Here is a 23,910-nt window from a genome sequence, read left to right as displayed (position 1 = left end):
AATTCGTGCTTTATATATATATATATATATATATATATATATATATATATATATATGTATATATGTATCGTTATTCCAACTCGGGATCGTATTCGGCAAGAGAATCCTTACGATTCTTGGACATAATACATGTCACTTTCTCCACGGCTTTCCATCGCGACGATGTATAATCCATTATTCTTCGTAGAATAATTCGTTTTGCTTTCGCTCGTCGTTGTACGATTCGAGTAAAATATCATAATATACATGTACTGGGTGTATAAAAATGAAAAGTCACGTTTCATCAAGTGTTTCTCTACTTTTTGATTTTCAACGCGATCAATGCGCGTTATCGTTTCTCGTTGCGATTTTCTTTTCCATATTGGCGAAATAGAAAATACGATTTGTGAGAAGCTTTCTGATAATATCAATGACACGTACAGCGATGACCTGTACGCGTTATGTCATTGGAGAGGGACGGGAGATTATAGTCGAAACAACGTCGTATCGCTCCCGTCGTGGCAGTCGGGAGTGATACGAACGAAGAGGAGGACCTCTTCGATCGCACGCGAATATCCGCGAGAAATTGGCACGCAAAGATAATCGCTATCTCTTCGTAATGCGAGTACGATGTTCATTACAGAAGTATATGTATTTGTTTTCGTATTTTAGCATGCTCGTTATATCGTCATACGTATAAATAAATAAAGCGAGCTCGTGCAGACGATGTCCGGTCGCTCTCTTTTGACATCATTCTAGATAGCATGTCTCTCCCGAGGCATATCTAACTTCGACAGATGGAACGTAAATTAATGAGTCGGATGGTAATGAGTAAACCGGAATAATAATAATAATAATAACGACAACAATATATAACGATAACACGAGGGAATACGAAGGATAAGGTTGTGTTGAGAAGAAAAAAAAAAAAGAATTATAAAATCGTCCGTCCAAACGGTAACAAGATCTTCGGGCATAGTTTTTTTTTTTTTTTTTTTTTTTTTTTATTAGGCATAAATCGATAAAATGAAGATTCGACGATTGTTGTTACCCTACGTGCATTCGCATTAGTTTCGTTCGGATAATTTCGTTCGAAGGAACGAACGATTTTGGCGCGAGTCCAATAAATAAATAGGCGTCGTTCGATCGGCTCGAGTCTCCTCTCTCTTTCTCGAGAAAGAACTAATTCGCATAGGCAGGCAATCGTTATTGCGCGATAAAATCGCGTTGATCGGGAAAGACGACTGCGGAGAAGTAAGGGAAGAAGCAGGAGGATTACGAGGTCGCGATCGGCGAACTTTAATCGGCGAGTTCTCGTTAATTTGCACTTCAAGTTTCCACGGCAACACGTACAACCGAGCCCAGAGAGCGCGTAAGATACGCCCGTGGCGAAGCGAGACTCTTGGGCGCCTGCGTGGTCGAGTGACGTCATTGGCGAACCGGGCAGCCCATCACCCGCCAGACATTCAGTCTCGTCTTAGCACTCGAAGAGGTCGCAAGTTTGTCGCGCGTCGCTCCCTCTACGCCGAAATCGCACGATATATAACGTATAACGAGCGCGAGAACATATCTATCGTCGTTCTATCCTAAGTCGGGCTATCGCACCTGCTCGTGGTATCTACGCCTTTTGCGAAAGTCAATTCCATTGTGAGAGCCAATCGGAGTGAGCCATAACTCTATACGTTTTCTTTCGTTTCAACGTACGCGATCGTAGAAAAGTGACGATATTTGGCGATATAGTGTTTGACGAGAGGGAAAAAAGGGATAAAGAAATAGGTGATACTACGTGTTAGATGTCATTTCGGGACAACGATAGTTTAGTAGATAGTCGCGCGGCCGATCGAAGATTGAAAGGATAATCATTGTGGAGCCAAAAGTGAAGAAAGAGAAGGACAAAGTGGAGGAGGAAGAGGGGGAGAAGGGTCCTGCGTGTTAACTTTTATCTCTGGACGCGAAAGATCGATTTATGTAACTCTGTGGTGTCGCGTAAGGTCTATCCACCTTTCCTATACTTGCGCATATATATATATATATATATACAGGTACAAATATATGTGTTGTGTTCTCTCTCTCTCTCTCCCTCTTGCGTGCGCTCGCGCGCGCACACACGTACGCACGCAGCTTTCCGCTCGCTCTTTTCCGTATCTATATCTTGACTCGTACGCGCTTACTATGCGCCCTGAGAGCACGTTTATTACTATGAGATAATGAGCTGCTCGGTAAAGATCTCGTCTGGGAAGAGTTGGAGCGGATCGCAGAGGAGAATCAGCTCGTTGGCGGAGGAGAATACATGCCCTTCTCCTAACGGCGCTGCTTCGAGTTGCGCCCTCTTACAGACGATTCAAACGACCAATAACGTATTGGTCGCGTCCTCGCTCGCCACCACGTACACGACTACATCGAGTACGGGTTTGGAAACGATAACTACAACGACAACGGCGGCGACAACGGCGTCAACGACGACGACGACCACGACGATCGGCGGTCCTGCTGCGGCGGCTGCTAACGTAGCTGGTGTTTTTGGTGCCGGTGGCACCGCCGCAGGCGGCATCAGTCAAAGGATCGCTACGCCACGCCCCGTCAAGTCGATCGCCACGAAGAAAGGAGAAGACACGAGCAAGCTGCTCAAGTATATCGACGATAACGTCATCGGCAAGAACGGCACCTTCTTCGGACCGTTCGGCCGCAGGAAAGGTCAGTGATCAATATGTGCGTTCTTCCAGCGCAACGCTACCACCACCACCACCACCACCAACGCCTTCCATACTATCCTCGTCATCCTTCGGTCACCTCGCTTCCCACCTACCTCGATTTTGTCAACATCGACAAACAGCCCATTTGACCATCGATATTATCGTGAATCGTTCGTAGCTTTGATCGTCCAAAGTCTTTAATAAACGTGGACTTTTGTACCGTGTTTCTTTTTCTTTTCTTCTTTTTTTTTTTCTGATTCACCTCCTCGCGAAATGCCTTTCGTTTGTTCTTTACTACTTTAAAAACTTATTCGAGATATCATTGATCCTCGATGAATCGTTCGAAACAAAGGAACAGATTGACGGACTGAATAATGCCGCTTTTTTAATTATTTATATACGCTAATTAAGTAAGAATTGCAAATGTGTTGGAAAATTTACCCCAATCCTATCCAAGCTTTTACATCATTATCGCGCTACTTTGACTGGTCATTTCTTTGTTATTCTATCACCGTTTAACTCTGTATTTCTTGTAGCGTCTTTTCTTCTTAAAAAGATCTTCGTTCGGTATTTCGCTCGTTCGAGGTCTTTTTGTTTCTTTTTCTTTTTTTTTTTTATTAATATACCACTCGTTCACTTATTAATCCTTTCAGGATTTTTTTCGTAAAAAATTGAGTTCTTGCAATCGCATCTACATCCTATCGTTATCCTTATCGACCGATCAATAATATTCTTTCGTACCTCCGAGATGTAAGGAAAAAAAAAAAACAAAACAAAAAAGAAACAATAACCGAGTTTACTTTCCAAGCCGATTGCGGATTCTCAAAGACTATTTCGTTTTACAAATTATCGAAGGTTACTCGGACTTTTGGTAACAGCCAAAATTCGTTTACCATCAAAGTTCTCAAGGTCGTTCGTTGAGAAAAATATTGCTCGTTACGCTATCGATCATACGGTTTTATTTTCACTTTATCGTTCGATCGAGCGAATGAATCATTCTCGTTTATTGGACATAGTGCTAAGATATTATCTTTCTCGAGAGGAATTAATTGTAGTAATCTTTTCATTCTGTCTACGATCGAAAACAGTAAAACGAACGTTGAAAATACGACTCTCTGTCACTTATCTGTATTTAAAAAAATCGAGCACGTGTACTTGGATCGTAGAAAGAAGAAAACATTTCGTGTAATCAATTAAGTTAATCGGCAAGGCTGATAAAATATCGAATTGACCGAGCTCTCGAAACAAGATCGTATTTCTCGTCGAAGGAAACAAATACATCGGACTACATGGAGTATTCGAAATCGAGTGGGTAAAACGAAGTGACAAACGACTCTGATAATACTCTTTGATGCCTCGCACACAGAGCATACATATGCGCATGCATATACGTACATGCATACATGTATACTTACGTACATACATCCGTTCGAGACGAACCACGTGGTCGCAAAGTGAATTGCTAAAAGTGCTACCTACTCACGCACAACCATTAACGTCCGCAAACGTACTCACGCGTACAAATTCCTTCCATTAATCCTCCTAACTAGATTTACTCGTGCAAAGATCGACGACGTTTCTTTTCTCAGAGGTCTGTTGTTTAGCACATTCTAACTAGAGTTGAATTCTAGCCTATTTCGAGTTGAAGTTACTCATAATATCCGTACACAATTATATATATATATATATATATATATATATATATATATATACACATACATTGTCTAACTGTAAATTGTTATCTATTGAGAAGTAGATTTTGTAGATTGGAATAAAAGAAAATAAAAGAGACAAAACAAAACAAAAAAGAAATATTATATAAAGAACAGGAAGCGTCGCTTAGCTTTATATACACACGCGTGTATGTATAAAATATATAATGTCCGTGCAAATAGTCAGCGAGGAAACTGGAGCAGCGAACGGAAAACGCAAGAGCAGGACTTAGTTCAACAGGAAGTTCAATCGTTGCGCTTTCGAAAGCCATTTTATAAGTGACTTTTCGCGCTAAAGATAAAGAACTTGGCTCGCCGACACGAAACAATACGAATTTGATGGCCATGCCAACGATGAATCTACGGTGGAATTCTTCGAGTTATTCATTAGCTTTCTCGAAAACAAGGTGTTTTTATTAATACGTTTATAGACATTTTTACGAATACATTTATGTCCATTTATTACGATTTTGAAAGTTATTTACGAGAATGCAACTTTTTCTCTATGATAGAAAAACAGGTTGTCAGGGATCGACTGAAGTATTACTAATTGCGAGATGTTATAAAAATAATTCGATCGATCGATCGATAGGACGGATAGAAGAATTCGTATTTGACCTCGTCCTAACTCGTGTTGGTGGACGAAAAGAGTTGGACAAAAATATAGCTGTGCGAGTGGCAGCTGTCCGGGATGAGTCATCGTTGTAAAAAAAAAAAGAAAAAAAAAAAAGAGAGAAACGCATATGTATGTGCCAACTTATGTATTTATTTATGATAGGTTAAAACGGTGTAAACGATAACGAATGTACGCGTTTTGATTCGCGAAGGACAAACTTATCGAAGATAAGAAACAAAAGGATCTTATCCTTTGCATACTCGAGAAACTCTGTTTCTTTATCCTTTTACATTTTTTCATTCGTCAGTCCACGTCATTGTGCTCTCGTTTAAGCGATGACAGAGTGAGAGAGAGAGAGAGAGAGAGAGAGAGAGAGAGAGAGAGTTTTTCTTACCAAGTTCAAGGTCAAGCCCAGAGCATTATTAAATTTCTCTCTGGCCGTGACTAGAGATGCGCGGTTGTTGTACAGGGCCAAAGTAGTAGCCACGTGATCGTCATGCAACCGACGCATCAACCAACGTCGAGCCTGATATCGTAATCTATAGAGACACGTTATATCCACTTATTCCCCCTTTTTAATAGCGTTTTGGCGATATGAATAAAACTGATGTTTCTTCTTCTTTTTCTTTATCGGAAAAAAACACATTCGCCAAGATACTGACGTACAAATGACTCTTGTAACCTTAAAGAGATAAAAAGATGGAGATAAGATTTATCTATTTTAAGACAAGAACGTTTTAATCTAAATCTAAACGAGAGAGAGAGAGAGAGAGACAAAAATCGATTTCGATTATATCATCTTCGATCTTACTTTCGCTTTTACTCTTTCAAACGATCGAGTTATAGTTAAGTTTCATCTTTCATTTCTTTTTTTCTCGTCCATACAGGCACACACGAGCATAGAAACGTACGCGCGGGCAAAGAGACGCGTGACCTAGTTTAATTCGTTACAGTACAACATTAACCTACTTCTGTCCTGCTCAACATATCTCTTGTCGGGTGGCACGACCACCCGTTATTAAAAAATATTTATTTCTTCCCTTGGAAGTTAAGATAGAAGGGGAACTTTCAGTAGGAGTCGCGTGTTGGCTACGACACCGAAATTACGTTTATATACATACATACATAAGGAGACTATTTCATTTTTATTTTAAGGTTGTATATTATTCAAAAAGAGAGAGACGCAACCCTCTATGTTGGTAACAATTTTTTTCCTCGATATAATTATTTGGAGGATAAAAATTCCACATTTTTTATTGCTATTCTTTTTTATTTTTTTCTTTTTCTTTGCAATATGAAATATAAATATCTAACGTTACATTGTAATTTCTTATTGTTATAATTTTTATTGATTTTCTTTCCTTTCTTCTTTCGGAAATTCAATTACTAAAGCGCCAAAAGTTATTTGATCACCTTGTATATAGAAGAGCTAAAAGTGGATATTACGTGCATAGTACATACAGAGACGACGACTTCCTGCATAATTTCTGCTTCGTGTCCTGCATTGTACGCCGAAACAAAGAACCATATTCAAGGCGTCCGCGAATAGGCCCCGAGGCTTCCATCGGAACACCAAGGCCCTTTCACTATTTCTTTTCTTTTTTTTTCCTCCTCTTCTCATTCCTTCAAAAGTACGAAGGGTAGAGATATTTTGCTCGGTATTTGCCCTCTCTTTTCTGAAATTAATTTACCTGTCGAGCATTTCTTTCTTTTTCCTTCTCTTTTACTTTTATTCATAATTTAATTAACATTCGAGAAGCTTTTGCGAAGTAAACGAATTTTGACTGGACGATTCTAAAATGGCTTTGAAAAATCATCGAGTTGCAGAGCGATAAAAATGAGATTATTACGCTTGAAGAAGATCGTAAAAGGGAGACGTTCGACTCGAGAGAGAGAGAGAGAGAGAGAGAGCTTGGACGATGATTCCAAGATGTCTCTCTTCTTGGATTCTTGCTGAGCATTTAGAAATTAAACCGATGGAAATGGAATTTGTATCTCTTGGCGTGTATGGTGAAGTCGCGCTTGGCACACCTATGTGCTAAATGCGCCAAGAACAAATGGCAAACACGTAAACGTATTTTGTCTACGTGATGCCAATAAAATTCAATCGAGAAAAAACGCGAAACTCATCCTATCTATCGGACCGAATGTCAGAGAGACGTGTTTGCAAACAGACTATTATCAGATAAAACTTTTCGATAAAGTTATCGAGCTGGTTGGATCATCGTTATATAAAATGAGAAAAAAGAAAAAGAAGGAAATAATATCTCGTTTAAAGTTCGATTCCCTATCTATCGCGATCGTCGTTAATTGCTTATAATCGATTCTGGTTCGTTAATGGCACAGTACGATGCTTCGATAAAGAGCATTTAATTCTGCCTGCCTAGCGTGGCACAGACCGTCGCAGTCGGTATTCCGTTTGTCCGTCCGACGTTGGTTCGTTGATACGAGAAGAGCAGGGTGAACGACCGGCTTTTAAGTTCTATTCGTTAAGCTCTCGCGAAAGCGTCGAAGCGATCTCGGAGAGTGACGTCATCGTAACGTGCTTCCTAACGAACGTTTGTGATTTCGTTAACGCTATTACAAAGTGACACTCGATCATAATTCGATCCGTTAAACCGATTTTAATCGAACTCTCATCCCATCTCTCTCTGTTGCGTTGCTCAAGCCAATAAAATCTTCCGTCTAAAATCACGTTATCGACATATGTACGAGCTTCTCTTCTCGTTTACCAATCCATAAAGATATGAAAGCGGGAATAAAAGAGTTATCGACAGAAACAAAAATTTGCCTCGATTTATTATTCACTTGTCACGTATTGATTTACCGATGTATACATTGAATACATTGTACGAGATGTAACTTTACAAGATGTCGCCTCGTAAGGAAAAAGACAAAGCCGATTGAAATTGAAGAACTTAAAACGCTGCTTTTTATTATCGCACCATGGAATTAATCTCGTCATCGTATAACACGCAAATAACGTTACTTTATACAGGTTCTTTTTCCTTCTCGTGCCAGGAATTCGAGCCACCGTCCTTATTTCGTCATCGTTATTTTGCACGCTTAACAGCCGTTCTACGTAATTCTCAGGGGTCCTTAAAGGTGTGGCACTTTAATATATCTACATTTGTAACCACGCACATAGAACGGTTGAATTCTTTCTGGTAAAACAAAGAAATACTTTTGCTAAAGTTTCCTCCGTGAAAGGAGAGAAGGAAGATTTGTTCGAATATTACATATTTGTAAAATATAAAAAAAAGGAAAACCATAGACACGTTTTGATTAAATTTTTCCTAAGGAATATTTCGAGCGAACTACATTTACCCGCTTAGAACTAGATAAGTAAAAAGAGAAGCAACGATACTTGACATTTTTTAGACTTTCAACTTACACAGTCTGCAAACAATTTTTATTTAGAAAGCTTCGAACTCGGTAGTTTTCAAAGTTTAGCAGTGAAGTACTCAAGGCTAACATTGTCGTGTATCTCCTTTATCATTAAGAAGACTATGAGGAGTTGATTGTACTTTTCTTGTTTTTTCCTTCTTTTTTTTTTTCTTTTTTCTTTTTTTCTTTTTCTTTTTTTTTTTTTTTGTTTTGTTTTGTTTATTCACTTGCTTTATACATTATACGAGTACAACTTTGAAAGATATTCCTCCTGCGACGTAAATTTTCTTTTAGTTTCTCACGTAGTACTATTATCACTTTAAAGACTTCCTTACCGTACGCAATATTACTTAAAAGTGTTCATTCAACGTTCCAAGCACGGCACATGCGAGTGATTTTAATTCGGAAGTACAGTAAAATATACGTAGGAGCAAACATTTTGATAGTTAATCCAAAAGAATCGATCAATGTCTACGACAAAGCACTGGCACGAGTTCGACTTTCTCGCGAAGGTAAACTTATTGAGGGCAACTTGGAAAAAGTGTGAGTCCGTATTCTTCCGGCAGTGACGTCAGTGGCGGTTGTAACGAGATTACGATCGCCTCAAGCTACCGACACGATCTGATATGCCGTTCTCCATCGTCAACGATCCACGTCGTTGGGAAATGATTAAAGGACGTATCGAGACGTAGCTTTTTATCATTTATATATTTTTTGGCCTTTCTTCTCTTATCCTCCTTTCTCTCTCTCTCTCTCTCTCTCTCTCTCTCTCTCTGTCTCTCTCGCCTCTTTTTATTTCTCTTCCTCTCGAAAAATAGGTGAGAAAAACGCAGGCCAAAAGAAGGACGATTATTTCCTTTCGTTTCTTCGCAATGACATCACGCCTATTTTAAGAGACGCACGCCACGACTATCGAATATCCGTTATGATGTACGATATGAGAGGAGAAAGATAGTCCATCTTAAAATATGATCGATTAGAAGTTTCTTCGTTTATACGTAAAAGAAAATTTATCGCTTTCGACAACATATTTATTAGATTATCCGAGGAATTAATGTCGCTTATCTACCGTCTTGGATTGTAATACAAACTGTGAAATTTGTTAAGCGAATGATCGAATTAAGAAAAAGTACAAATGTAAAAGAAGACTTGGTCAGATGAATGCATCATTCATAAATATTAAATAACGTTTTTAATATCGTTATAGATGCATTTTGATTGACGAGGTACCTATTATATGCGCTAGCGAAAAAGCGGCACGAACTTCTCAATTTCGAATTTTAAAAGCAATCTCGAATAGAATCTTGCGTTTTAACGTCCCGGTAGTGTCTACTTTCACAAAAGGCAACGTGGCTATCTTAATTTACGTCGAATATCTTTCCATATCGCGTCACGATTCAATGAGAACGTTTTACAAGATAGGTGTTTCGATTTATCGAGAGATAGAATCGACTCGGTGCAATAAGTTTCCGATTCGATCTTACACGAGCGATGCCGGTGAAAACCGCTTTGGAAGATTGGGAGAAAGGAACGGAGGGAGACGGAGAGTAGGACATCGTGGAATTTTAAACGAGCGATGACAAGCGAGAAGTTTACGAGGTATTAAATGGGATAATTAAATCATGGTTTTATTCGATAAATGGTGAAGGAGGCTTAAATCGGTCGGCCATCGCAACGGAAATTCACGTTAATCGGAACGTACGATCTTCCTGCAGCCCACGATCGTTATTTTCTTTCAAGTACGAACAGATAAAAAAAAAGAATAAAAAAAAAAAAGAAAAAAAAAAGCATTCGTCGACGCAAATAACGATAGCGCATACAATGTAAGATTACTGAGTCTCGTCACGCACGGATCTCGACTGGCACATTACTATTATCCGCGTCGAAGGAAAACGTTGGAAGGTTCGGCGGAGGAAAGACTAGGAATAAAAAGAAACAATCGCGTATTAACAATCGGGAAAGGATCCACTTAAACGTGTTACTATGCCGTGCACGCGTTACGAGATCTTTTAAGAGCTTCACGGAATCTGCATAAAATGTGACCTCGCGCGTTAAACGTAAGGTCGAAGCGGCGTAATTAGTTCGAAACGTTGTAAAAGGGAAAAGTTGAAAATCGTCGACTCGTTTATGATTCTAATAAAACTTTGTCGGCGACAATATAAAAGGGCGAGCTTCGTCGTTCGCGAGAGTTCAATCGAAAAAATAGACAAAGAAAAGAATGAAAGAAAGAAGAAAAAGGAGGCCGACGACTCGGAGCGACTTGGCAAAGAAACGCGTTTGTAGACGACGCGATAGTAGATGGACTTGACGAAATACCGTTAACGCGACTCCAGGGTAAAAATTCAGGAGATCCATCTTGTCCTTCGAGCGTTCCGGTTTTTCCTCTTAAGGACACGATTGTGCTCCTCCGTCGACGATATCGAGGACGGGCCCTCGAAGAAAAAGAAGAAAAAACGCGATCGAGGCGAGGCGAGCCATTTTATATATGTATTCGCGGTCGTGAGTCAGAGCGTCCTTTGCGACACGCGTAAAACGCAGTGACGCTTGATATGCGAGTATTTTCTTATTATGACGTCGATTTTCGTTATCGCCAACTCGATCAACTTTTTTTCATTTCAATCGTGGAGCAGCAAGCAATGACCCGAGCGTTCGTCGAGTGGTCCTCGTCAACGACGATCGATCGGCGTTTCTATTTGTCGATGTAACGGGAATGATTATTGCTCGGCAAAGGAAATAGTCGCAGGTATATGTACGACTAAAACGTTAGACGTGGATATAGTTTAGGACGATAGAAAATATAACATACATATGCGCATAGATACGATACGAAAAGAGCGACCGCGATGAAGCGACAATGGAAGGTTCTCATTTGTACGACGTCATGGCCAAAGAGGCACGTCGCGCATTCGTGCGTGCATACAACGATTACGAAGCTTTATCACCGATGTATATTCCAGAATAATCCACAATCGGCTTCGTACTCGATGGTACTCTAAATAAAATAACGCATGACGTTAAATGCGCTAAATAAGAAAGAGTGAGAAATGATAGGACGTGAGAAATCTTGAATAAAAATGATGGACGTCGAGGTCTTAGAGCGACCGTACGAAAGAAATAAAAAACGAGAGAACTCTTATACCTACGATAGGAAAAGTCCGCATTGCGTGTCTCGGGTGTGACAGTAGCGCACGCGATGCCTCAAAAATACGCGCAAAGTTGGATCTTTAATTTCATTGTTTGCCCATTGGGCGTCGTGTAAACTAACAATAAGGAACAAAATGCGAGTTGGACAGAATTTAGTATCACGGACACGCCCGAAGAAAGCCGAACGTGAATTTTCATTACGTCCGTAGACGTCCGGACGGATCGCCACGCACGGTTCGTCACGCTCGGCCATTACGTAACGCCTTTACGCACACGTGAGCACACCGGAAGCGTCACAAGACCATACACGTATATATTCTTCTTTCCGTCTCTCCATACTCCTCTTACTGTGTTTCTTTTCAGTATATACACACTCGAACGCGCACCTGTTACATAGCCAATGTTACTACTCCAAGCAGTTACTCTGGTTATCGTCGTTTGTTCTACGAGTCGGGACGATGGTTTCTCTATCTATCTAAGCAAAGACGATCATTTTGGTATATAACAAGCGTTAACGTCCATTATCGAAAATGTTAAACGAGAATGTTACTACCCGATGCGCTCGTTACAGCCTTTTCGTATCTCGGATCCTTAAAACACATCGATCTTTTCCCACGCATCTTGTCCTAGAAATTTGGATAGTACCGAAAAGTGGAATTGAGCCACGGCATCGTTTCTTTTAAAAGTACCGTAGGAGCGTGGGCGTAAGCCCGTCCCAGAACGAGACGGCATTTATTCCCGAATTTGTGACTACTCCATTCTTCTTCCGCTTCTAAACGCTGACGTCATAGTCCGCTCAAAATGGCCGAAGGGAGCAAATTGGAGAGGCTAGAAGTCGGCATTATTCGACCGTCTGATCCATAAATAGATGACGCTGCTAAGAGAAAGATCGCACGCGTTGTTTGCGCGGTAAAAATTTCTCGAAATAGAACGGAAGATTAAATTCGATAAAAATAATTCGATGTACGAGCGTCAACTTCCTGGTATTCGTACGATAGGAGTGTATTAGGCGAGAGCACTACGATATATATTAAATCGATAGCGATCTACAGGATTCTTATTGTCCTTTTAACGTTTCATTTAATCAAAATGGTAGGCAATGTTTGTTTCGCAAACAGAGCTGTGGGACGTATGCCTTTTTTGCTTCGCTTTCTTTATCGTCGAGCAGGGTTTACGAGCGACGAAGCGAATGACGTTTCGCGCAGGAAGAACTCGATAACCGTTCGATCGTAGCGTTACGCATCTTTTCCATATCGATTATACGCCTAGAAAGCTGTTTCTCATCTTTATATCGCACGAAGAAAGGATCGTCTAATGATAAATACGAGACCGTGAATCGTCGTCTTTCAACGCAACTTTCAAAATCTTCATTCTTCTTATTCTCTATTCGCTTTGTAAAGCGCTTACCTATCTTCGAGAGTTGATTTTATCTATACGAATGTATATAGGTATACATTCTTTTCTTTAGCAACAGGCTTCTTTGAGATACGAAGGAAAGGGACAACGCAGTGCGCTATTTTTCTCTCTTTTCTTTTCCTTTTTTTTTTTCTTTTTTTTCTTTTTTATTAACGAGCTTTTCTCACACATTTTACAGTTTTATTATTTTCCATTAATGCGATAAATGAAATGGTCCCTAGTTTAAAGAAATACGCGTATCCAATGTATACACGGATGTAAGATTTTAATATCGAAAGTGTTTCACGTTAAGCTTTTTTACATTATGCCGTAACATGCGTCCAGGCTGAATCTCCTTTACGAGAAGCAGAGGTTGCTCGAGCGTACCGAGGCGGCGACGCGTCTCAAGGTCGAGGTATCGACCCAAAGCCAGGGGTGACTGGGTATTTCTCTCTCTCTCTCTCTCTCTCTCTTGCTCGCTCGCTCGCTCGCTCGTTCTCTCTCCCTCTCTCTCTCTGTCTCTCCTGGTCCCGACCTCCTCTCGCACGAGCTACTCATCTCCCAGCGGTATACCTCTGTTTTATCTTGTTCCCCGAGCGCGCTCTCTAAACACGCATATCTCTATACGCCTTCCTTCGATGCATCCAAACAATTTTTGTAAAATTAATTTAACAATTCGTAATCAGTCATTGACCGACGACGAACAGGTGGTGACACGAATGAAATCGAAATAAAACTCATCGTGGTCGACCCAATGCTAAAGAGACTAAAATAAATGTTCTCTGAAATTTGGTATCCTTCGAATGAAACGATCGTAATATGCGAGACCTTGACCCTACGTCAAGAGTTCCAATCGTATACAAGCAGTACTCTCCAAACTAAATTCGTCTTACGACCTTCCGTAAACTTAGCTTTATAATTTTTCATTCGCCTCGAGTGTCCTTCGTTAACTTAATTCTACGCGAGTATATATACATTTCTGGAACGTTCGACAATTGAATTTGGCCGATTGCGAAAATTCAGACGGTGTGCTTTGGCTCGGATACGTTCGAACGAGCCACGACGTACATACATGCCAGTTCCGTTTTATTTGCTTTTGTTCTCCTCCACCCCCGAATTCAACCACCCTTCTCCTAGATATCGATTATTCCCAGCCAAGTAGTAGAGAGCGATATAACGAGAGACGAACGTGAGGGTATTGACAACACGGCGTGCTTATTTAAATCACGCCTTGCAGTTCTGCACGGCCGAACAGGTTCTAAAGTGTCTATGTAAATTCTTGTTAAACGTCAGACGGGAAACAGCAGAGGCAGCAGCAACGTTCGAGAGCCGATTGACTTTCGACGTCGACAGCTGATTTTACGCCGACGACTCGTCGCGCGTGACTCGCGTCGTTTGAAAATATTTATTACCTTTTTTGCTAATGCTTCCTGTTCTCTCATCTTCCGTTTGAAAATATTACCTACTTTGACTAATATTTTCAAGCAAATTCATTACCATAGTATTTTAAAGATATAAGCTATTATAGATATATCGAAATATTCTAAGTGGACTATGAAACTAGTCGCATAAATGTAAATAGACATAGAAAGTAGAAAAAATACAAATAATACGATTAATGTGCAGCGGAATCGAGTGCGCGTGCATATTGAGAGAGATACATGGATAGATAGATAGAGAGAGAGAGACGTATATCAAATTTGCCACTCCTTCAACAATTTTTCTCTCTTCTTCTCTTTTTTTCCATTTTATTTAAATCCTAACTAACTAAGTGGGTTAAAAATATGCACGTAACCGGACATACGAGCGATGAATCATGCGAGCCAAACTTTCACGCGAGGACGTTTCGCGAATTATTATCGAAGGGTTAAAGTTTCCTTTTTCTTTCCTTTTCCCGAGATAGAAAAAAAGAAAAACGAGGAAAGGCGATCGTGAGAACGTTCGCTTACCGTGCTCCAGTCCCGATTACACTTTCTATTTCTATCCTTGCTCGATCTAAGCTAGATTTTATGCTTCCGGCTACTCTCTCTCTCTCTCTCTCTCTCTCTCTCCCCGTTTTTTTTATTCTCATTTATAAAGTAAAACCGCGCGAATTTCTACTTTCCTTCAGTTACTTGTGCTTAATTTTCTTTTTACGATCCACTTTTGTAATGTTTACATTGCGTAATTTTTAATACTCTAATTATAGATTTTTTTTTATTCTTTTAATAAAATTAAAAACTTGTATCCTTATACGTATAAATCGTGTTGGAATTAAGTTCATTTTTACAGCGACAGGACTTTGCCCTGTGAAGTTTGCCTCTCTCTCTCTCTCTCTGTCTCTCCTTCTCCTTGTCGCAGGCTTTGTGCCGACATCGTGCTGAGGGCAGTGAAACGAGAACGAAAGAGAGGGAGAGAGAGAGAGAGAGAGCTGGCGTTACCATGGCATCCATCGTTTTCGCCCGTCGGGACGGTTCGATCCACCCGTCGTCGAAGATCGTCGATAACGCGCGACCGACCGAGCGACTCCTTTCCCTGGTGAAAAGCACCGACACGCGCGCGAAAATATTTGCTCGTTAGTTCGAATAGTCCGTGACCTAAAACCGTCTGTCTTGTCTTGGGTCGTACGTCGTCGTGTCACATGTACGTACGTAACTGTATATGTAAGTACGTATGCGCACACATATGAATACCGAGCACCGAGACAAGCTTTCCCGCTTCCGGCCAATCTCGTCGACTTTGAATCGACCAGGGGAGAGACGGAAGATTCGTTAAAGGCGATATGCGTTAGCCCCTCCTTTCGCACGATATCGTCTCGTCTGTTATCGGTTTAACTTAATCAAATATTTAGACTGGATAAGAATTATTTATTGAATCAAGTACAACGAGTCGGTGTAGATCAGCAGAATCGGAGTAGTTCTCCTACGACGGAAGAGAATCGTTTATCGCAGCGAAACTGCGGACTCGGATAAAATTCCTTGTTGATACGGTAGACGAAAGACGAACTCGAAAAGAGACGTACCTACGTATATACTTTCGAAAGAGAAAAGTTGATTCAACGAGCTGAGCCTCGTTTCTCCGTCTTTGTTTTTTTTCCCGGGAAATGCGTAAAAACAAAGTTTACGCTGTCTATTTCGTCATTTTCTAACGTCTAATTAGAATTGAACTCGCTTGAAGGGATCAATCGAGAAATGTCGGTGGCACCCTCTCTCTCTCTCTCTCTCTCTCTCTCTCTCTCTCATATATCTTACGTCACGTTTCGATAGATCCGCGTTGAGAATAGGTCTTAAGAGGCTCAATGGAAGATACGTGCCGTCGTTCTTCCTGGAAACGGCGGGTGGCCGAACGAGGAGCCAACTCGCTAGCTCGTTATTGAGCATCCGCAAAGAGAATAATCTATGTTCGTCGAAACGACGTCGTCTTTTCTTCGGACGCAAGTACTTACCTTCAACAGCCGCGCCCCTTCTTTCCCCTCGAGCCGTTTCTTTTTTCTTCCCTATCCCTTCACCTCCTCGCATGCAAGATCGCGTTCCGTCGCTCAAAGATCACGGCCGAACGGCCTTATCTCACGACACCAACGTGCGAGAATTCCACGGAATGAAACGCGATCGGCTTTTGAGCTGACTCGAGATTTCAACGAGGCAAACGATCAAAACTTGAAAATCTTTCTCTCTTTCTCGCTAATGCGAGTAAAAAAGAGAAAGAACGAGTATTTGCAGATAGATTCGACCTTGGCGTCGCCAAGAGAGAATCGTGAATGGACGTTGACCTAAATAAATTTTTAGAAGAAACGTCAGCAACGATGATGCACGTAGAGAAAAATAAAATGCGTCAGTGGATGACGAAAACATCAACGATAGACGGTTATCGTCCGTTTTTAAGAAACAATTCGACGATGTCTCGTGTAATAGTAACGAAAACTATTTCATGAATGAGCATCGAAATAAGAGATTAGATTATCGATATGGTTTATTAATATCTTCCACAGGCAAATATTTCTTCCACGTAAACGATCATGATTGATAATATTCGATTAGGAGAATCGCTTTTAAAGGCCATCGGGCTCTTTGGATATGGATTTTCGAGATGGATAGGAATGTTTACGCTTTTAATAGCACGCGTAGAAATGACTATCGAATAATATTTCTATTCGGTACGCGAGTGGTCTCGCGCGACGTTTCGCGTTTCTAAATATCACGCATTGCGATACAAGAATGTTTTCATAATCTCTCTGTAGGTGCAAATAAAAAAGCCGATCCTATTTCAGAGGAGATGTCAAAAAATAAAATGCTCTTTTTTAACGTTCGTGTATTTTCCCGTATTAGATGCCTTCTATTTGACAAGTTTATTACCATACAAATCTTAAAGCAAAATCCTTGATAACAATTGCGTAAGTCCGACGCTCGTTATCGTTACTTAGCGAATAGAAAATTCTCGACGTTTTTCGCGTCATCGGTCCCCGTCAAAGGTATCGAAACGTGCCGCTGGCACGTCGGATAAAAAGTATTTTTCGCGGCCGGCAGTAGTCATCGATGCGCGCTTACAGTGGAATAAGCTGCACGGCCATTATGCACCGGCACCTTGTGACGATGCACTTTCACGATCGTGCCGAGCGAAGCGCCGCGGCGGCCTTCGTAGTACCTACACAACACCTATTCGAGCCAGCCAAGCACATTCCTCGCGCGTCGAGTGCCTGCGTTTATAAAAGAAGGCCCCGCTCTTCTCCTTCTCTCCTTTTCTCTTTTTCTCTATTTCCTCGTCTCCTGGTCCCTCACACACACACACACACACACACACACACACACACACACACACCATCCGTTGCCATCATCGCATTGCCATCGTCGGGAAGAGGAGGGATCGATCGAGCGATTTCGTATCCGATTCCGCGCGCCATTGCTCGTCTCGACTTTCGCACCGCTCGCAAACACTCGAGAACGTCGTCTCCCACCGTCCTAAATTTTATCTTTCGTTCCTCCTTATCCTTTGATTTTTCTCAAATTATCTCTGAACACTCTCAATCCAGTTAATAGAATCTTACGTAACGTTCAGTCGTTAACGCGCTAGTCTTTATTAGCCAACGAACAAACGGTAAGAAGAAGCAGAAATTGATAGAAGCGCCCGTCTTAAGAACGCTATCGATTATCTCTACGAGCGAGTGAAATTTCAGTTCCCTCGTTGCAATATCGAATTGGAAAAATCAGGTTAGAACCGTGCATCCGATCGAAACCTTTCCATCGTTGTTATTCTATCTCTCGTCATAATTCAGTCACTTCCTCTCTTTATCTCGGTCTACCACGCCGTCTCTCGAAGATTTACAAGCACGCGGTTAACGGGAAATAGACGATGCTAGGTAGGGTTTCCTCCAATCGATCTATCCATCCACTCGTTCGTCTATCCATCCATCCATCCATCCATCCATCCATCCTTCCTTCTCATTCGTGACCTCGAACATCGACCCAGAGTACCCTCGTCGAAACGACTATTCGTAGCTTCGCGAATCCTACTACTCCTTTCCCTCCCGCTCAATCTCTTTCCATTATTCCGATCGATTTTCTTCGTCCGCCTCTGCTTCCGGATCATGGGCGAACTTCTCCTTCCCTTTCTCTCTGTCGTGTGCGGAGAGAAACAACGATCTGGAGGTATGCCAACTTCGACACTCTTTTTATCTCTCTCTTTCTCTCTCTCTCTCTCTCTCTCTCTCTCTCTCTCTCTCTCTCTCTCGAAAACAAGAGCGTTTCTTTAGCTCCGTCTCTTCCGACTTCTTTTATTACAAGAAAACGTTCTGTCGACTTGTAACACGCGATACCATTCGGCCTTCGATAAACGAAATCTTGGACCTGTCTCGAATTTTTTTCTATTATAAAACATTAGTCCTATTATCTCTGCCATTTTATTTCGTTTTATCGTTTCGATAAATTTCAAGATAGGATACGTGAGAACGACAAGAATAATCGGTACAACGTGAATATTCTTGTATAAATGTTTATCCATTGACGCGTTTAAAGCTACTGTCGACAAGGTCCACCCCCGACTCTCTTCGGGCATTCTAACTAACGAGCAGAAAAAAGATAGTAGTATGCACGCTCACGCTCCGAGCCCCATCCTCTTCCTTGCGGATTATCGATCGGCTCGGCTCGGCTTGGTTCTCGGCACGCCCGGCTGCGCTCCCGGGCCAGCCAACGAGTAGTTAACTCGCGTCCGGAAAAGACCCGATCACTTTCTAATATCGCTTATATACATAACATCGAGGGATTCGTGCTTCTTGTCCAATGACCGGAAATTGGCACGGATCTCGAGAGAGCACGCGCTCCTCGCGATTAAGTATCTTTGATATTTCACCTATCTCGGGATAGGATGGAAAACATCTTAGGGTAACTAGCACGATGTTCGAACTCGATGGACGAACACATTCGTATTTCTTATCGCCTTGGAGAAAGTAAGCGTACAGATCGAAACCAACGAAGCCGCGCACCTCTGCGCTATTAAATTAGACTCTGTGTTCATATCCGTATACGTACCCATATACAGGGCAAAGTGTGTAAACGTAATTGAAGTTACTTGTATCTAACGTTCCTTTCGTTCGCATTTAAAAATTTATCATAAATGGGATCGGCTCAGCTTTTCCTCTACGTCGATAGACGATCAGTAAGAAATATTTTTTAATCGATCATGTTTATCAAGTTTGTTCTGCTTCTTCCTGAACGTTTTCCCTTGGACACGAGTTAATATTTTTATGAATACGCTACTTGGACCTGTTCCACTTTATAATAAATGATAGTGACTATATTAAGAGTGCTCGATAACGAGGCCAAAGATAGATCCGAGCGACATTAGCCGATATCTTTTGTCGCAAGCGTACCTTCCAAAGTAGGAAGATGATTATAGACATAGAGAGAGATAGAGAGAAAAAAAGAGAAGCGTTTTCGTACGACGTTGACGCGTGCAATTACACGATTTTAGTTTTTAGCGCATAATCATGAACTCGCCTGCTTCGACCTACTACAATCGATTCCCTCGTTCTAACTCGCTAGAATAATATTTTCCTATTGTCTGCCTTTCTTTCGGGCATAAATCACGTATGTGTTTCGAATGCGAAGGCTATTAGTTTCTTTCTCTTTACTCTCATTTATCCTTTTTTTTTTTTATTTTCTGTAAAATTTATCAAATTTACTCTTATATCTCGACATATCACAGCCAGACAATGATAATTTTCTTCTTCGTTTAGCCCAGAGATATTTTTCTCTTACTTTTTGTAAGAGAATACCTAGAACGATGAAGAAAATTTCCGAATTGGCCGATCGTTCGCAACGAGTATAATCTTTCAATCGTTATTGCAACAAACGACATGTTTCGTAACTCCAAGCGAATCAGTTTTGAAACATCGCTGCGAGCGGAATTTTCCAGCTACGTTGCATGACTAGCGAGCATTGGGACGTTCGACATGGTTTGCGAATGCACGCGTCGATCGTTCCTAATAGATTTTTTGGTAGGATCGCATGAGAAATGAAAGAGAAAAATGGTTTTACATAAGGAGAGATTTTCCTCTTTTGTATTGAAAATTTCACGATACTCCGTTGTTAGATCGAAATCTCTGTGTTTAGCGTGACTAATTCGTACTAATTGGGAAGATGCTAAGATAAGTTATTTTTCCGATGCTCTTTCTCGCTCTGATTGCTCCTATCTACGAATCAATCTACGAGCTTCTTTTACACCGTGTACACAAGGAAAAGCTTGTTCGATGACAGTCAATTAAATCGAGTTTCACTCGATTGCGGTGCATTCGGGTAGATTACTATCTCTGTCCGTTTTTCTGGACGTCTTTGTACAAAAGGAAATCTCTGATACGGTCTATAACGTTGGACGATTTATCCTAGCGGGTTTAACTGGGTCTGTGATATCGATGACTCTGATTTATGTAGTTACGTACATAAATCTTTGCGTATATATAGCTTATTATATAGATTATTGCAGATATCGAATTCGACGATGACGCCGGGACGTCCGGTGTATTTCCACGAATCTTTCTCCTCTTCGTCCACTCGACCGTCCAGCCGAATTACAGCTGTTAAAATGTTTCTCGTGTAGGAGACAACGGCCTTAATCTCTTGAGGGTACAGTTGGCAAAGATTCGAGGCGTTCGTTTATTTTCGTCCGGGATGATCGACCCGCGAGAGAATCGAACGAGTAGGTACCTACTCCCAATAAACCGATCCCCTTCGATTCTTTTAAAAGTTTTCCTTTCAAGCGACCATCTTGCGACTCTTTAGAGTCTTTCTCTAAAAAAGAAGAGAAAGTTTCAGGATCGATCGACGTGATAGGATTTTTCGCTACTCCTTTATGATAATCTCAGCTATTATTAGCTATTAATACATATATATATATATATTTTTTTTTTCTAACTCGCTCTGTCTTATTCTTCATCTTTTCTTTGTTTTATTTTTTTCCTTGTTTTTTCTTCATTTTTATCATACAAACGGAAAGAACTCGGGTGTTAATTAGATCATTGCGATCGATAAGTACGTACGCGAAATCGATTATATCATCGACGTATTGCCAGGTAAGAATTGGTTACCTTCCTCAGACTCGTCTGGAAAGTGGCCTCGAGGCAAAGAGAACGAGTCAGTCAGCTGGTAGAACTGCTCGCTTCTTCGCGCGCTCCAAGTATCGAGAGTTTACGTAACTCTCGGCAGCGTATTTCCTACATACTCGCAAACCCGTCTACGCGCATAAATACTATACATAGAGATATATACCACGCGCATACGCATCGACGAACAAAGTGTTTTCGACCATTTTCTTCGACGCTTTCGACGATTGCGATACGACTAGGACGAATTCCTCCATTTTCTCGCGCCGCGAAACGCGGAAACGACCTGCGAGAATCGATTACGATCGTTCGGTTTTCGTTCATAAATTATCTCACATTTGTACCTACAAAGATGATTTCACATCGCAAAAGTACTACGTAGGATCATATAATGCTCTTTCTCTTCTCTACTTACGTCAATGTTTAAGACGCGTCCTGGTGCAAATAAGTTTCTTTTCTTTTTTGTTCTATTTACAACGATAGGAGTATCTTTTGCGATCTCGTCGTGAAATTCAGAAGACCAGAAGAAAAATATTATACGTAGGTACATATATCGGTATCATATGTATTTTGCTTTCGGCATATAAAATAGAGACGAATTCCTTTCGTAAAATGGGCTTACTTGTATACCTACCTATCTCATACGCGCGCACGCGCGCACGCACACACATACACACACACACACACACACACACAGTCCCCTTTTGCCTTTTCCGCGCACGCGCGAAAAGCCGGAGATTGAATTTACGTAACTGCGAATAGAGACGAGCACGCACGCGAAGAGGAACCAACTTGTAATAGTACGGATTGCAATTCTTATCGCTACGTTTATTGAAAGCAACTGTTAAGAATCGTTCTGTGTTAGTTGTATACTTTGAAGAATGATAAGGACGAAGAGAAAGGCACATTCGTGATATCGTCGGTTCGATTCGCCTCTTCGAATCTATCTGCAAATATTTCGAGATAGATATACACTTTCGTCGCGGCCACAACGATAAATTTCTCCTAACGAAAATAGTCTCCTTTCGTTCGGAGTAGCACGCTTTACGACGGAAATATCCGCCATTCGAAATAGCAATCTCGCCTCTCGCAGGTGGATATTTACTCGAGCGTAAACAAGAGCACGCTTTGTTCCTCTTACAAATATGCGATGGAAAAGATATTAAAGGAAAATACATACGCGTAAAGCGTGTGCAAACATAGATTCTTTGTCTTTTATCGTTGCATTTTAACGCGCTTACCGCGTTACAAGAGTCAACGGTGTTTTGCAAACTTTGTTCAATTCATGTCTTAACATTAATAAAAGAGTACGAATGTTAATCCTTACTATACACATATATATATATATATATATATATATTTTATTTAGAATAATATTGCAAAAAAATATTAGATGAATGCGGAATTATATAAGATCGATTCGAACAATGGAACGCATTAAGAAGCCTGAGCAATCTCGATCTTAGATTTCGCGTCTTACCGATATCAATTTGACCTTCGAGATTTCTTACAAACGTCGACCGTCTTGTGGACGTGGACTCGTACGATCAAAGCTTACGTCGAATGGCGGATTTTCTTTTTCTTTTTTTGCAAACGCTAATCACCGATAGATAAGAACGTTTCTAGCAGACACAGTGGCACCATGGAAGAAAACAAGAACGCTCTCTTTACTCTTACACTCGTTGTGTGAGCTCAAGGATACGTTCTCTCGGTCTTCGATCGTGGAGGAGTGATGTCATTAAAAATAACACCGATAAGATCGCGACAGCTGCAAGCCTGCTAAAGGAATAGAAAAGCGAAAGAGATGGATGGAGATGAAAGGAAAAAAGAGAATCGTGTTTACCCTCGATACGAACGTTTTGCTTTCGACGAACGACATAAATTTTAAATTTCGTGATAATATGTAGTTCGACGATATATGATTCGCATATTTCTCGTGACACGAACATCAGCTTACAATTATATTCGAGAACTTTCCTGACGCGTGCAAACAGGTTTGTCACGTGCATGTATCCTGAACTCGTTGATGTAACAAAATAACGATATTAAACACATGTATACGCAGGTAGTACGTCGTTAGTTTTCCAACTAACAACGAACGATCGAGAAATTTCAACCTTTTTTATCTTTTCTCTTTTCTTTTTTTCTTTTCTTTTTTTTCTTTTGTTTTATTTTGTTTTTCAAAGTCGTAAGAAAAGCGAAACAGATGGAGATTAAAGAGCAAGATTCTCCTTTTCTCTCGTAAAGTAGCTTTCGAGTTTACGATGGAATCGAGGAGACCTTAGAAATCGTCTTACAGCCGAGCTACTTACATTCGCGTGTTATCTTCGGGCACGTCAACGTAGGCGTACATGGGAAGCCTCCGCGTTTACGCAATTACATCTAACGGTACTCCGTGCCAACGGCGACACCTAG

General features: G+C 40.9%; 2 protein-coding genes across 7 annotated transcripts in view; one reads left to right on the top strand and one right to left on the bottom strand.

Annotated features, from left to right (window-relative positions):
• Positions 1 to 23,910, bottom strand: part of LOC118448321 (RIB43A-like with coiled-coils protein 2) — a 27,880-nt gene extending 3,970 nt beyond the window's left edge. The window contains exons 1-2 of one of the 6 annotated variants that reach the window (XM_085662917.1): positions 17,450 to 17,712; positions 16,351 to 16,674 (exon numbers count right to left, since the gene is read on the bottom strand). The gene's annotated coding sequence lies outside the window, so the exon portion shown is untranslated. The other 5 variants (XM_085662918.1, XM_085662919.1, XM_085662921.1 and 2 more) reach the window with 5 other exon arrangements.
• Positions 276 to 23,910, top strand: part of LOC118448306 (uncharacterized) — a 39,964-nt gene continuing 16,329 nt past the window's right edge. Inside the window, exon 1 of the mRNA XM_035881384.2 lies at positions 276 to 2,673. Within this exon, the coding sequence (XP_035737277.2) occupies positions 2,187 to 2,673 (487 nt within the window). The 5' untranslated portion in view covers positions 276 to 2,186. The remainder of the gene's footprint in view (positions 2,674 to 23,910) is intronic.

This window comes from Vespa mandarinia, chromosome 20 (assembly GCF_050613455.1).
Source record: "Vespa mandarinia isolate Hongniang chromosome 20, ASM5061345v1, whole genome shotgun sequence".
Taxonomy (NCBI): Eukaryota; Metazoa; Arthropoda; class Insecta; order Hymenoptera; family Vespidae; genus Vespa; species Vespa mandarinia.
Note: the sequence above shows the minus strand (reverse complement) of the source record. Positions and strands in the feature narration are given on the sequence as shown.